The 16,458-nt window shown below is 34.6% G+C and overlaps 2 protein-coding genes across 2 annotated transcripts in view; one reads left to right on the forward strand and one right to left on the reverse strand.

Annotated features, from left to right (window-relative positions):
- Positions 1-5,773: 5,773 nt before the first annotated feature.
- LOC141551134 (olfactory receptor 8A1-like) lies at positions 5,774-6,712 on the reverse strand. Its single transcript, XM_074282445.1, has one exon. It carries the CDS (start codon positions 6,710-6,712, stop codon positions 5,774-5,776), a length of 939 nt encoding a protein of 312 aa, XP_074138546.1.
- A 5,902-nt stretch (positions 6,713-12,614) lies between these two features.
- DEPDC1B (DEP domain containing 1B) overlaps positions 12,615-16,458 on the forward strand; it is a 131,192-nt gene continuing 127,348 nt past the window's right edge. Inside the window, exon 1 of the mRNA XM_074282447.1 lies at positions 12,615-12,770. The gene's annotated coding sequence lies outside the window, so the exon portion shown is untranslated. The remainder of the gene's footprint in view (positions 12,771-16,458) is intronic.

Genomic DNA, 16,458 nt, shown 5'->3' on the forward strand with positions numbered 1-16,458 from the left:
CTGGCTAAGAAAGAGTATGGCAGATGAGTGGTATAAATTAGGAAGATAGTACAGAGTAATAATACTACAGTAATCTATTGTTTGATAAACACAAAGACCCAAGCTTTGGGGGAAAACTGGAAAGCAGGATGCAGAAACTATATATCAATCAACATTCTTACCATAAACCAAGATAAGGTTAAAATGGGTACATGATTTATTTTTTTTAATTTTTTTTTTTACATATAGCTTTTTATTTACAAGATATATGCATGGGTAATTTTACAGCACTGACAATTGCCAAGCCTTTTGTTCCAATTTTTCCCCAGATGGCAGGTTGACCAATACATGTTACATATGTTAAAGTATAAATTAAATACAATATATGTATACATGTCCAAACTTATTTTGCCTTACAAAAAAAAAATAGGACTTTGAAATAGTGTACAATTAGCCTGTGAAGGAAATCAAAAATGCAGGCGGACAAAAATAGGGGTATTGGGAATTCTATGTAGTAGTTCATAGTCATCTCCCAGAGTTCTTTCACTGGGCATAGTTCATTACTGCTCTATTGGAACTTATTTGGTTCATGTCATATAGTATTGTTGTTGAAGAATATAATGATCTCCTGCTCATTTCACTCAGCATCAGTTTATGTAAGTCTCTCCAGCCCTTTGTGAAATCATCCTATTAATCATTTCTTACAGAACAATAATATTTCATAATATTCATATAATGATTTAGACATAAAAGGTAATACCATGAACAAATTAGGAGAGCAGGGAACAGTTTACTTGTAAATCTGTAGATGAGGGAAGAAATTTATAGCAAAACAAAATAAAGAGAATATTATAAGATATAAAATGGATAATTGCAATTATATCAAATTAGAAAGGTTTTACACAAATAAAACCAATTCAACCAAGATTAGAAGGAAAGCAAAAAGCTGGGAGGGAGTAAAGTTTTAAATTGTGTCTGGTAAAGATTTCATTTCTCAATTGATTCAAAATTGTAAGAATATAAATCATTCCCCAGTCGACAAATAGCTTATTCCTATAAAATACCTATAAAATTAATTAATATAGCAAAGGAAAATGATAAATGTTGGAAGGGATGTGGGGAAAATGTGACTCATGCATAGTTGGTAGAGTTACGATTGATTCACCCATTCTGGAGAGTAGTTTAGAACTATACCCAAAGGGATTTAAAAAAAAAAAAAACAAAAACAACTGCATATCTTTTAATCAGAATACCAATACTAAGTGTGTAATCAAAAAAGATTTTTTTTTTTTAAGGGAAAGGATCTATTTATTTAAAAAAAATTATAACAGTTCTTTTTGTGGCAGCTAGGAATTAGAAATTGAGGTGATACCCATAAATTGAGGAGAGGCTGAAAAAATAGAGATATGTAATTGCAAAGAAATAGTATTTTGCTGTAAGAAATGAGGATTTTTTAAAAACAAAAAAAACAAAAACTAGGAAAGCCATTGTAATGTAAAGTGAAGTGAACAGAACCTAGAGTAAATTGTGCATAAAAATAGCAATATCATATGATGATCAACTTTAAATAACTTAGCTATTTTCAGCAAAACAATGATCCAAGATAATTCCAAAGGACTCATGATGAAAAATACAGTTCACTTCCAGAGAAAGAACTGATGCAGTCTGAATGTTGAGTGAAGCATACTATTTTTTTTAATTTTTTGTTCTTTCTTTTCTTTCACAATGATTAATATGGAAATATATCTTGGATATTTGCACATATTTAATTTATGTCAAATTGTTTACCATTTCAGAAAGGGGAAAATAAGGAAAGGAGGGAGAAATTCGGCACTCAATTTAAAAAAATGAATAAAAAAAGGTGTTTTTATGTGCAATTTGAAAAAATAAAATATTTAATTTCAATAAAAAACTAAGTGGACAAATCTCTCTTTACAAAAATTTTCTATATATATATTAAACATTCTTGGCAGCCTCCTCTCCTACAACAGTGAGCCTATAGTACACAAAGGCTAAGGGGTTATTTGCTCTCAGTTGTGACCTTTTTCTCAACAGATGGCCTCTCACCTTCCTTTGGTAGGAGTATATAGAAACCACAATTTTTGTCATGTAGAAGATATAATAGAAAGGGGGGATAAATTGGGCAAAGCTCAAAAGAATCAGTAATAGATGAAAGCATTACATAACATTATTGGGAAGTTAACACAACTTTAAGACTTGGTCATGGGGTGAGATGAGCTCAGAAGATCCTGGCAGTTCATGTGAAGTGGGTAGGCTACTTCACCCCTTTTCTTTACAGTATAAAATTCTTAATTGATTTTGAACTAAATCTCTCAGTGTAGGAAATTAATTTGCTAGAAAAAAATATAATTTATTTTTTTCTTTCCTTTAATCTGCATAAAATTGCTATTGTCTTTATATTTAATATTATCCTCTAATGTTGCATTATCTTTCCTCCACCAAATTCTTAATACACTATAAGGCTAAGATATTGTTATGAGAAAAATAATAATTCTCTTTTTTGCCACCAAATCTAGAAGTTTCCCCTGGGATATGTGAACAAAGTAGCTAGGAAGAAGCTATTTAATTTCATTTGAATTCACATTGATTTCAAGGTGATGAGCTCCCCTTCTTGATATCATGACTTTTTTCGACTGTGCCATCATTCTCTCAGTCACTCTGAAATCTTCAATTTTCTTTCCTTCTTTAAATTCCTTTATTTCTCAATCTAATAGTCAAATTATCCTTCAGTGATGTCTTTTTTATTTTTTCCTTAAATCATAGATTTAGGTTTGAGATAGAAATTATGCTTCATCTTGTTCAAATCCATCATTTGACAATGAGGAAATTGAATTTAAGGGGCTTGCCCAAGATCACCCAGGTGGAAGATCTGGCTTAGGTCCTTTAACTACAAATCTAGTCCTTATTCTCCTCAACCTTGCTGCCTTCTCAAACTATAAAACACTACAGAAACTTGAACTATCTTCATGAATATCATAATAGATTCATAGGACATAAAATCTGGAAGATATCTCATCAGCCATATAGTTGAAGCCCAAAAGAATCCTCGCTATCATATACTGAGCAAATTGTTATTTTGACTCTTTGTGAGACCTTTTAGGAAGTGCAGGAAGAACTGACAATCTGTCAAATTATCCCATTACATTTTTGACAACTCTAATTTTTAGAAATATCCCTCCTAACATTAATCTTAAAGTTTGCTTCTATGCATTCATTTCTCTGAGTCTGAGACTTTTCTACTCAAAATCTTCAGTAGTTCACCTAATACCTTAGAATAGTACTAAATAACCTCTAGGATCTGACCATATAATATATAGTACAGACAGATAACTAAAAGGTATTTAAAACAGATGTGAAGATCTTTTCTTTTAGATAAACAGAGTAAATTACTGTAAAAGGACAGAAAAAAAATCCATTTCAGATGTAAAAAGGAGAAGTTACAACAACTGTTAAAGTCCATGATATATTGCCACAATAGAAGTAAAAAGTTTAATACTTAAAAATGGTATAATTACTATCTTTATTTGTATGTAACTATGCATATGTATTTTATTGCAGTTCTTTTAAAATCTAAAATTGGAAAGTAAAGTGATACCTACCAATTGGGGACTGAACAAATATTGGTATAGAGCTATGACTCTGCCATAAGAATTATGAAAGAAATGGTTTCAGAGAAACATGGTGAGTTTTGTAGTAACAAATGAAGAAAAACATGATAAGGATCAAGAAAATAATTTCATTTAAAAGCCCAACACTTCTGATAAATGCAATGATGGCCATGATTCCATAGGATCAATAATGAAACATATTGATCAGCTCCTTACAGAGAGATTATGTACTCAGGGTATTGAATAAGAAGAGTATTTTGAATCTGGTCAATGTTGGAATATGTACATTTGTCAGAAGGGCCTCTCCCCCCTCCTCCCTCCCCCTCCACCGCCCTCTCTCTCTCTCTCCCCCTCTCTCCCTCTTTCTCTCTGTCTCCCTATGTCTCTGTCTGTCTCTCTCCCTCTGTCTCTCTCTCTCCCTCTCTGTCTCTGTCTCTATCTCTTTGTGTGTATGTGTGTGTGTGTGTGTGTGTGTGTGTGTGTGTGTGTGTGTGTGTGTGTGTGTGTGTGTGTTTTAATGAGGAACAAGGAGAGAAAATCTAATTTAAATTTATGAAAAAAGAAGTAATACTTTCTAAATGCCATTTTAGGAATGTTTATGATTTGGCAGAGCTTGCAAAATCTATTTTCAAGAACATTTGCTCCTTTATTTCTTATATATGCTCAGTTTGTTAACCTATGATTGGGCATAATATACTTGGATTATTCTTTTATATTTCTTTTGATTTTATTGTTATTTCATTTTGCTTATTTCTATTTTATTTATTTTGTTTTTTGCCCTCTTTAATCAAAATCAGCTTTTAATTTTCTTTAATTTTCCGACATATTTTTCAACTTACCTATTTCTCTTCTAATTTTTATGTCTTCTATTTTAATTACTTAATATTGTTTGTTGGTCTTCTAATTTTTAAAATTCAGATTCATTTTGTGATTTCTCTCAACATTTCATTAATATATATATGGAAATGTGACTCAGTTTAACTTCCAGAGATGTTAATTTCATTTCATCATTATCCTTTTCTTTTGAATACTTATTACCTTTTTCTATGGTTCATTCATTGATCAACTCCTTATTTAAGATTTCATTGTTATGTCTACATTTAGATCTCTGTCATTTGTTTGTAGTTTCTGACCCAATGAATATTTTTATTGTTTCATAGTGTAAGGGATGCCTTAACTTTTTCTGGCTATTTTGAAAATGTAAAAATGAGCATCAATTGAAAGTCCCTTTCCCTCTAAATGGATTTACACTTCTAGGTGCTTCCCCATTCCATATTTGCCTGTCTTTTCCACCACCTGGGCTGGACAAGAAAATGTATGATGGACTATATGTGGCTAAGAGACAGTACTTAGGCAGCACAGATATCTGTTTATTTTCTTCTTTTTTTTGTCTGTGGCAACTTCTATTATTTTATTATTTTCCTTGAATTTTTTATTTCTTAGCAATATACTTACTGTTTGAAATTAGGCAGGAGTGACCATTATGCTGAAATGAAATGTTTTGCTTTGCAGTCATAATGAAAGTCTATTGGTCTGCTAAAAGAAGTGGATTTGTAGTTTTATGGGCAGGAAAGAGAAAGTATTTTATAAATGTTATAAAGAAGTTTGGAAGGAAGCTTTCTTACTCATTATATTTATTTTCTGAGATTACATAATCATAAAATTATGTAATGGGTCCTTACTTTAGTAGGAAATAATTTTTTACTTTTTCAAAATAATACCAATAAAAAGAAATGCTGAAAAACATGTATTCATTATTATAAATTCACTTCCTTATACACAGAACAGAGTAAAACAATTACTAAAAATTACCAACTGTTTTATTTCATTCCCTATGTGCTGAGGAATTGAGATAAGAGCCTTTTAAGCAGCATTTGCATATGAAAGCTTCACTTGGATAGAGGAGTGAGGAATTGAGGACTAATGTGAATGGGATATGTTTTGTTAAAGTATGTAGATAGTGGTGTCTAGGCAGTTTAATCACATATGAGTCCTGGGCAGCCAAGCTGCAAAGGCATGCAAAATCAAATGAGAAGAGGAACAGGACATGAAAATTACAGTTTCCTTTATGTCTATTTTCAAAAAAGAGGCCTTTTGCTGACATAGAATTGGGAAGGAAAATAGAAATTAGTGATAAATTTTAATTTTGTTGGTTACTGCTTCATTCAGGGAAATACCTCACCTTTTGTGACTTTTTTCAATGAGTCTTTCACATCCTTGTTCCTTAGACTGTAGATCAGGGGATTCAGCATTGGGATAACCATAGTATAAATCACTGAAGCCACCTTTTCTTGGATTACATTGTAACTAGAAGCTGGTTTATAATACATGAAAATAATAGACCCATAAAAGATGATAACACCTGCTAAATGGGAGCCACAGGTACTGAAGGCTTTAGATCTCCCCTTTGTAGTACGGATACTGAGGATGCTGGAAAAAATAAAAGCATAAGAGATAAAAATGGGTACTGTAGTCACCAATGAATGGAATCCAACCAGGAACATCAACAGAAATTCATTGATGTAAGTGCTAGAGCAGGAGAGCTTCAGGAGAGGAAGGATGTCACAGAAGTAATTGCTGATAACATTGTCCCCACAGAATAGCAGTCTGGCCAAGTAAGCTGTTTGAATCAGACCTGAAAAAGTGCCCATTGTATATACCCCTGACACCAACAGGAAGCAGACTCTTTGGGACATAGTGTTATAATAAAGCAGGGGGCTACAGATGGCAACATAACGATCATAGGCCATAGCTGTCAGCATGTAGCACTCAGAAACAGCAAAATAACAGTAGAAAAAGAACTGGGTTAAGCACCCTGAGTAGGAGATGATGTTTTTCTCTGATACAAAATTCACCAACATTTTGGGGGTAATGACAGAGGAGGAACAGAGATCTATAAAGGACAAGTTACTAAGAAAATAATACATGGGGGTATGCAGCTGAGAACTAATTCTGATTAATAAAATCAGTACTAAATTCCCAACCATGGAGACAATGTAGATTCCTAAGAACAAGATGAAGAGGGGAAGTTGGAGCTCTGGATGGTCACTTAATCCCGTGATAATAAACTCAGTCACTGTAGAATGATTCTCTGGAGTCATCATCCTTTGAGAGTTGGGGTGATTTTCTGTAGGAATGAAAAAAATATCTTATTATGCAAAATAGAAATTGACCCATATTTGCTGATTTAAGGACACTCTTAGGATTTCAGTCAAAATTTAATCTAGTAATATATGCTCTACTCTGATTTACAAATACTTTAGGGGTTTAAAACCTATATTACTTTCAGACCTAAGTCAAATTCTTCTAAAAGCTACAGAGAAAATGTGTATTCTTGGCAGAGTCATCTTATGAAGCCCATGTAGCCTAAAGTCAGTGTATAGCTCTGGCCTATACATTATAAAAATGTACATGTGTAACCTCTATCAGATTGCTTGCCCTTTCATGGAAGGTAGGCTAGAGGTAGGGAGGCATAGAATTTAGAATATGAAATTTTAGAATGTTAAAATTGTTTTAACATATAATTGAGGAAGAATAGTATTTTTAAAAGAAAAGGAAAATCCTCATATACCAAAATATTAATTGCAATTACAAAAATTACTTTTTGGGGTAACAAAGAACTGAATTGGATTGCTGATTTGTGGTACATAAGCGGGTGACCTAATAAGAAAAAAAATTAAGCTGAATAGAACTCAGATCACATACAAGTCTATAATGTGCATATGAAGCCACAGCATATTGCAAACAAGGAATTACAGAGCAGATTGAGTATAAAAGATACCATCAAATAAGTGTAGGACCAAGACAAAGAATGTTGTCCCTAGAGAGAGAATACAGAAAATGTAGTGATAGTCTATGTGCTGTTTCAGAAACTTGAGACCAAGACAAGTCAAGGAAAGAACCAGCATTTTAGGTGGACTCTTTCTGGTAGAATAATGGGTGGAAGTGAACAGCTGCACAGTTGAACAATCAGGGATGAGTTAAGATCTGCATTATTGCAAGAATTAATCACTTGTGTGAGAGGATATATCCATCCTTATATTACTTTTTAATTAATTTATTAACTAAATTAAAATAATTAAATCATATTAATGTACATTTTACATATAAAGATATACAAAAATCACTAAGTTTAGCTTGCATTTATCAGAGACATCAGGTATCCATTATTTTAAATCTTCATTATTGAGAATTTCAGCATGTAATCTTTTTTTTACTTGTCTACACCCAGACCATAGGTTCATAATGAATTGCATTAAAGGATTTCTACTATTACAAAGGTAACATTTGCATAATTTTCATACTGATTCATTTTTTAGAAATGTCATCCACTGAACTTAAGATCTGATTCCCAAAGCTTGGAACATATCTATATAAGTGTTGGCTATTAATTCTATTATCATTACATGATATCAACACATTCAAGCAGCTTTCTAGACTTTCCTAATTATTCTTATCAATCCTTCTTTTAAGATTTTCTGAGGGGAAAAATCAGATGCTTTTAAAATTATTGATGCCCTTCATCTTTATATTACAATTATTTCCTATCCATCCCCACCCATTTGAACTCCTATGTGACAAAAGAAAAAAAAATATTGAAGCAAAATCATCCAGTACAGAAAACTCATCTGACTCTGCATAAAAATACTCTGTCCTAGTAGTATTTTGCCTCTCTCCTACAAAAGTGATATATTAACTGGATTCTGCTTAGAATTCAATCCACTCAGTAATGGCATCACATTACTTTTTTTCCCCTTTTTTTATTATAGCTTTTTATTTATAAGATATATGCATGGGTAATTTTTCAGCACTGACAATTGCAAAAGCTTTTGTTCCAATTTTTCCCCTCCTTCCCCCCACCCCTTCCCCCAGATGGCAAGTTGACCAATACATGTTAAATATGTTAAAGTATAAATTAAATACAATATATATATATACATGTCAAGTTATTTTGCTATACAAAAAGAATCGAACTTTGAAATATTGTACAATCAGCCTGTCACATTACTTTTAATAAACTTTTCCCTTTGACTAGGAGATGGCTTTGAGCCTGCAAATTCTTTTTTTTTTAATCTAAAAATAAACTTTATTTTGAGAATTTTGTTTTCAAAGAACAGGAGATATGAGAGAAATCAGGTCACTATAAATTGCTTTTAATTTCTTCATCTCAGAATTACCTGTTAATATCCTTTGACCATTTATCAATTGAGGAATGACTTATACTCTTATACATTTTGACGTAATTCTTTTTTTTCCATTTGCTTAATTCTATTTTTTTTAAAATTAATTTTATAATTTTAACATTTTTTGACAATACATATTGACAATACATTTGACAATACATATAAGATAATTTTTCTTTTTAACAACATTATCCCTTGTACTCCCTTCTGTTCTGAATTTTTTCCCCTCCTTCCTTCCACCCCCTCCCCTAGACGGCAGCATTCCCATACATATTAAATATCTTATAGTATATGCTTGGTACAATATATATGTGCAGAATTGAATTTTGGTTGTTGCTGTTGTTGCAAAGGAAGAATTGTATTCAGAAGGTAAAAATAATCTGGGCACAAAAACAAAAAACAAAAAACAAAAACAAAACAAAAAAAAAATGCTCACAGTTTACACTCATTTCCCAGTGTTCTTTTTCTGGGTGTAGCTGATTCTGTCCATCATTGATCAATTGGAATTGGATTAGCTCTTCTCTATGTTGAAGATATCCACTTCCATCAGAATACATCCTCGTACAGTATCATTGTTGAAGTGTATAATGATCCCCTAGTTCTGCTCGTTTCACTCAGCATCAGTTGATGTAAGTCTCTCCAAGCCTCTCTGTATTCCTCCTGTTGGTCATTTCTTACAGAACAATAATATTCCATAACATTCATATACAATAATTTATCCAACCATTCTCCAATTAATGGACATCTGTTCATTTTCCAGTTTCTAGCCACTACAAAAAGGGCTGCCACAAACATTTGACACATACAGGTCCCTTTCCCTTCTTTAGTATTTCCTTGGGATATAAGTCCAGTAGTAGCACTTCTGGGTCAAATGGTATGCACATTTTGATAACTTTTTGGGCATAATTCCAGATTGCTCTCCAGAATGGTTGGATTCTTTCACAACTCCACCAACAATGCATCAGTGTCCCGTTTTTCCCACAGCCCCTCCAACATTCATCATTATTTGTTCCTGTCATTTTAGCCAATCTGACAAGTGTGTAATGATATCTCAGAGTTGTCTTAATTTGCATTTCTCTGATCACTATTCAGTGATTTGGAACACTCTTTCATATGAGTGGATATAGTTTTAATTTCATCATCTGAAAATTGTCTGTTCATATCCTTTGACCATTTTTCAATTGGAGAATGGCTTGATTCCTTATAAAGTAAAGTCAATTCTCTGTATATTTTGGGGATAAGGCCTTTATCAGAACCTTTACCTGTAAAAATGTTTTCCCAATTTGTTACTTCCCTTCCAATCTTGTTTGCATTAGTTTTGTTTGTGCAGAAATTTTTTAATTTGATGTAATCAAAATTTTCTATTTTGTGATCAATAATGATCTCTAGTTCTCCTTTGGACACAAATTCCTTCCTCCTCCACAAGTCTGAGAGGTAAAACTATCCTATGTTCCTCTAATTTATTTATGATCTTGTTCTTTATGCCTAAATCTTGGACCCATTTTGATCTTATCTTGGTAAATGGACTGGGGTTGTCCAGAATGGGAAATTCTTGCAACTTTCAGCAAAGTTACTAGGCAACCTTTGCCATCTTTTTTTTTTTTTACCTTTTTTTGGGATGGCAGAGAAGATGGAAGTGCTATAGGATGGCTTTTGGCAAAATTTCACAGCTTTTTGACAAAAAATGTGACAGTCCTCTTTCATGGTATTCTGTGTGTGTCTGTCTCTGTGTAGAATGTCTTTTCGTTCTATGAGCTAAATTTTTTTATTCTCAAAAGTTGTGAGAACCAAAAATCTTAGCAAATTCTCAAATTTTTGAAAGCAATGATCAAGAATTTTGGCAATTAAATTTTAAAATTGCAAAAAAACAAAAAACAAAAAAAACAAAACAAAACAAAAAAAAACCCTGAACCATCTCAGTTTAATAGGAGAAGCAAAACCATGGGGACCCCACACAACATTGCCCAGATACTCCCAAGCCAGCTTGGGGGAATGGGGATGGAATGGGGGTCAAGCTCCATGGTCAGCATTCTCTGAGCCCTGGAACCAGTCACCCCAGCTTTCAGCAAGTTCTGTCCAAGAACTGCCTGAGAAGAATTTGGATATCCTGGCAGCCCCCAGAATGCTAGTCAGCGTCTGTATTTGGTAAATCTCAATTATGGATATATATTAGCTATGAAATTTATGGAAAATTATTTTATCTCAGTCCAATTTGCCTATTTGTCAAATAATAGATTTTGTTGCAAAGTGCTTAGCATAAAATATGCTATATGAATGTTAACTGCTTTATTGGATATAATTGCTTCATATTAAATAACTATATTTTTTTATTCAATGATTTCTAAGCAATTTCAAAGGAAAGCACACTAAAGGGATCTATTTGCACTGATATGGTTAACAGAAGAGTTTTGCAACTTTAGGAAAAGAGAAAAGCAGTTTTCCACTACTTTAAAACTCTAGTTTCTAGAGTCAGATTTTTGAGGGCCCTGTCAGTTAAAAAACAAACAAACAAAACCTAAGATCTTTTCCTGGCTCATAAAATAGAAATGATTTTCATAAATTTGGAAATAGCCAAATTGCAATTCAGTTTGTCTATAGACTCATTAATTCATTAACTAAAGTTAAGTCAATGTTAAAATCTGTTCTATCTCAATTTTAAGAATTGTCTTGTTTTCTCCCTAAAACAAAAGGGTCATACGGCTAGGAAGTGTTAAGTGTCTGAGACCAGATTTAAACTCGGGTCCTCCTGAATTCAGGGCTGGTGCTCTATCTACTGTGCCACCTAGCTTCCCCCGGAATCTTATTTAAAAGAAAAGAAACTACAACTAAAAAACTTTTGGCTATTACTTAGGAAAATTCTAAAATCATTAATTAAGTTACTTGGAATTATTGTCATCATGTTAACCCTTATCAGTTTACCTGCAAGTATGAGGAGTAAATAGCACAGCCTACAAAAGCACTAAGAATACCCGAGATGGGCAAGTTAGCAAGCTCAGCCCTTCCCTGGTGTGTCAACCCCACTTAATTTGTTAGCTTGCCAGTTTTCTTAAAACCATCAGGACCAGGTCATCAGCCCAGAGAAATAAGCCTGTTTAGGATTAGGGTTTCTAAAGAAGCAATGTTTTTACTAAGAATCTATGAGCCTATATAATGATTGATACTTTGCACCAGGATAAGTTTTGACATGTAAAACATGTTAAACAAAATCTCTTATGGGTTGAAGTCCTGGTAAACTTAAAATAATAAGCTGTGATTTGTAGAATTTGCTATTAGAGATAAAATCACTTGGGACTATAATTGAGATTCTTTTGAGTTCTGAATTTAATTGCCTGATAATTAAATAAGTAGCCCACCCTTTGAGAGAAAAGGGATCACCTTTTAACCTACTCTAATTATGAAAGACCTAGGGAAGTTACCCAAATTGCTGAGAAGATTCTTGCCTTCTTTCAGGGCACCTTGAAGAGGCTTTAAAAAAAATAACACTTATCTGGACCTCAGTTCTCCAGAGAGGACCATTGTCCTCAGTATATGTTTTAATAATCAGTCTGCCCAGATATTGAGAGGAAGGTGCAGAAGTTAGCCTCGGGACCTCAAACTTCCCTAATCAGCTGTTAGAAATAGCTTTTGGATTCTTTAATAATAGGGATCAACTGCTGCAGAAGAGCAGACCAGAGGTCCAGACAAGAAACAAACAAACAGAAAAACAGGCTCAATTTTCAGCTGCTGTCATATCTGGGAACCATAGGAGCTCCTGCTTTAGATGTCACAATAGGATTACTGAGCTCACACCTATCCTTAGAGGAAACTCCCAGGCCCTTGTCCCAAGTGCAATCTGGAAGGGCAGTAGGAGGGGGTTTGCCCACAGGGGACAAGCTGCTCCCAATGCCCTGCCCTCCAGCAGGGGTTTAGGATTTGGTCAGCCCCCTCCCCCCTTACTCTATCATGATGGCTGAACCCAGGGTAACTTTGGATGTGTCAGGTAAGGCCATTGAATTCCCTTTTGATACAGGGCCTCATTTTCTGTCTGGCTCCAACACTTTGGTCTCTCCCCTTCTCCCTCCATGGAGTAATGGGTATTGAAGGGAAACTTAAGAACTGTTTTGAGACCTCTGCCCAGCCAGTTTGGTAGCCTGTTATTCAAACATTCATTTCTTATTATTCCCTCCTGTCCTGTTCCCTTGTTGGGATGTGATTAAATGGTAAAATAGAGGACCCAATTTTCCCTTCTCAGACCTCCAGAGAACTTTTTATAGTTCTCTCAAAGTCTTTCATATTCCCTCTGAAATGTAGGAGAAAATAAAGAATCCCTGGGCAAGCCACTCATGCTGTCCCAGCTTTAGTGGGCCTACAGGGTGCCAGCATGTTCCCTCTTAAAGACCAATACCAAAAAGCCAGAGTCTAGGAAGGGATTACAGCCATTGACTGAGAAATTTCTTAAGCACAAATTCTTAGTTCCCTAAATCTTCCTACAACTATCCCCTCAACAGATCTCAGGGGACACAATGGTTTTCCATTCTAGTTCTAAAAGATGCTTTCATTTGTATACCAAGGCACCCTTACTTCCCCAGCTGGGAAGAAAGTAGGAAACTACCATCTGGGTGGTTTCAAACTTCCTCAGGTCAGTTTCTAATCCCAGCCTAGCTCTTTGCAGAGTGAATAAAACCACTCCTCAAATAATTCAATAACTGACTGAGGCATTTAAGATTAGCTTTCTTTCTTTTTTGTTATTTATGCTTTTGCTCTTAGTATCTTCTCCAGCTCTCTCAAGTGTCACTACCCTGCCTTTGGGGAGATAATTCCTTAGTTTTTAAGTCAGTCTAGGGAACTCCTTGGGCAATGGGGACATTCAGGATTGTTGGGTGTGCCTTCAGTATCCTCAAGGCAGCCCACATAAGTGACCTGATGCATTATATTACATCTAACTCCTTTCCCAGATGTCACCATCCCCAACCCTGGATGTTGCCCTATTTGTACTAGCTATCCCGAAGGGGAATAACTTTAACCCAACTATTCTTTGTCTTCTTTCCAGAAAGATAATAATTGTAGGCTTGTTGTGCCACAGTTCTCTTTTAATGTCCTGACAAAGTTTCCCTAATTGTCCTATTCAGTTACTCTGCCTCAGTTTATAACTATTCCCTCTTAATGTTAGGATAAAGGTCTTATATTTTAGCCCTTAGGCTATAGTCATTCCTTCTTAATGTTTTATGGGATAAAGGTCTTTATCCATTTTAGACATCATTAGAATATCTGGAGCCTCTCCAGTATCTCCCTCCATTATGTCATCCTCACCCTGGGTTCCTCCCCCCATTAGGTCATTCCCATTCAGGTACCTCCCCCATTATGTCATTATTCTTGTTACCCTATAAAAGAATGCTATATCTGACATTCAGGGCTGGATTCTTTGAGACTATGGATCCATTTGGTCCCAGTAAATATTTCCATTTAATAAATTCTATATTGAATACTCTCTAATCTCTATCTTGCTCAGTTTCTCGGGCATTACATTTTAGAGGCCCCAAGTATTCAATTAAATGTAGAGACTTATTAGGACCAAAAAGATCCATGGTTGGTCCCAGGGCTGAACTATTGTCTCAAAGAATCCAGCCCTGAATATGGGATACAGCATTCTTTTATAGGGTATCCTATCCAAAAATGACTTCTCAGAGACCTCTCGAAGTAAAAAGCAGAAAATTTATTTATTTAACAAATTCTCATGAGAATGAGCAATTCTATCGTAAGGAGGGAAAGAAAGAAAGCTCACAGTGGAAGGGCTAAAGAACTAAGGGAAGATATACAGTTTTTATAGATTTAATTGCAAAAGGATTACATCATGATTTTGGGGAACATTAAGGGATAGGTGCCCCCCCTTTCCCCACCAGTTAATTGAATGTTATCATTCATGTCAAAAACAACATATTCTCCAGTTCAGGGAAGAACCATACATTAAACAATTAGTTGCTTAAAAATGGACAGCCTGGACAGACATAAATGTCATCATATATCTCAAAAACTAAACAATTAGTAGCCTAAACATCGGTAGCCTGGACAGACAAAAATATCATCAAAAAATCTAAGCAATTAACTTTGAACATACCTATGCAGGTCACAGAGACCTAGAGAAGATAGAATACAGAAAAGGAATTTAACATTGTGGTAAGTTCTTCACCATATCCTTACTTCATACTTGCTGTCCACAACAAGAACAATAACATAATGGGGGAGGTACCTGGATGGGGATGACCTAATGAGGGGAGGAACCCAGGATGAGGATGACATAATGGAGGCAGGCATAATGGAGGGAGATACTGGAGAGGCTCCAGATATTCTAATGATGTCTAAAATGGATAAAGACCTTTATCCCATAAAACATTAAGAAGGAAAGACTATAACCTAAAGGCTAAGATATAAGACCTTTATCCTAACATTAAGAGGGAATAGTTATAAATTGAGGCAGAGTAACTGAATAGGACAATTAGGGAAACTTTGTCAGGACATTAAAAGAGAACTGTGGCACAATAGGATATCCATTCCAAAATTAATCTGGCAAACTCACTCATATTTCTTCTCTACCACCTTCCTTGAATCTTCTTCATATTCACTGGGAGGAAAAAAAAATGCTCCCCACCCCTTCAAAGAAACAAAAGTGAGGTATTTATATTAGGAAAAGCTGTTTGGACTACCCCCCCCCCCGCCCCCTACCTTCCTCTGGGTGGGGTTCCTGGCTATTATCTCTACTAACTCCACTTTTAATTATTGTTTTTTCTCCTATTTGGCTTCTCCATTTTTAACCTACTTGTGAGATGTTTCCTCCACGCTCCAAGCTATGAACTTCCAACTATTTGTTCACTTCTGAATACCACTGACTAATTTTGACACTCAGCACTCCATTGAATGCTATTGTACTTGCCTCCTCTCTTCAGTCTGGACCCCCATTGGGCCCCTGTCCCTACAGGTCTCTTCCCCTTGTCAGCCTGAAGAAGCTCCATAAGATGAAACCTCTATCCCTTGGTCCCAAATGAATTTGGGGATGACTGCTTGAGGAAGGGGTGATGTAATGTGATTTTGGGGTCCCCTGACCTTAGGGCTTCTGTTCCAAAGAGTCTTTGGTCTTCTAACTTTGGAATTTACCTCAGGAAACTGAGCATATCCAATCTATCTGAAGACAGCCCTTAATTTATCTGGAGATTACTTCCTAGTCTTACCCTCCAGACATAGAATTAACATATCTATGACCAAAAGCTATATAAGTATCTCCTTGCTTAAGTCTCTTTATTGGATTCTACTTAGAATTCAGTCCACTCAGTAATGGCCTCACATTGCTTTTAATAAACTTTGCCCCTTGACTAGGAGATGGGTTTAAAAAAAAATAAAAAGAATGACATTTTTCCTTATCTCTTCTCAAAGACCTTGAATGATTTTTCAGTTACTTGGGGTTTAGCTTCCATTATATATTTTTTAATTACATTGCTATTATTATTTCATATAATGTTTTCATGGGCATGGTACAAAACCTGTCTTTCTCTGAATTTTTATATTTATAATTATTGTGAATTAATAATTACATCCACATATTAACTTTAAATCTATTCCAAAATTGGTAAGAACCTCATTATTACCAAAAAAGATTGTGAACATTTTGTCAGATATTCAATGTTTGTTTCTTTAAT

Source organism: Sminthopsis crassicaudata, chromosome 1 (genome assembly GCF_048593235.1).
Source record: "Sminthopsis crassicaudata isolate SCR6 chromosome 1, ASM4859323v1, whole genome shotgun sequence".
Lineage (NCBI taxonomy): Eukaryota > Metazoa > Chordata > Mammalia > Dasyuromorphia > Dasyuridae > Sminthopsis > Sminthopsis crassicaudata.

Coding starts and splice junctions, on each gene's coding strand:
- LOC141551134 (XM_074282445.1), bottom strand. CDS start 6,712: ATGATGACTCCAGAGAATCATTCTACAGTGACTGAGTTTATTATCACG.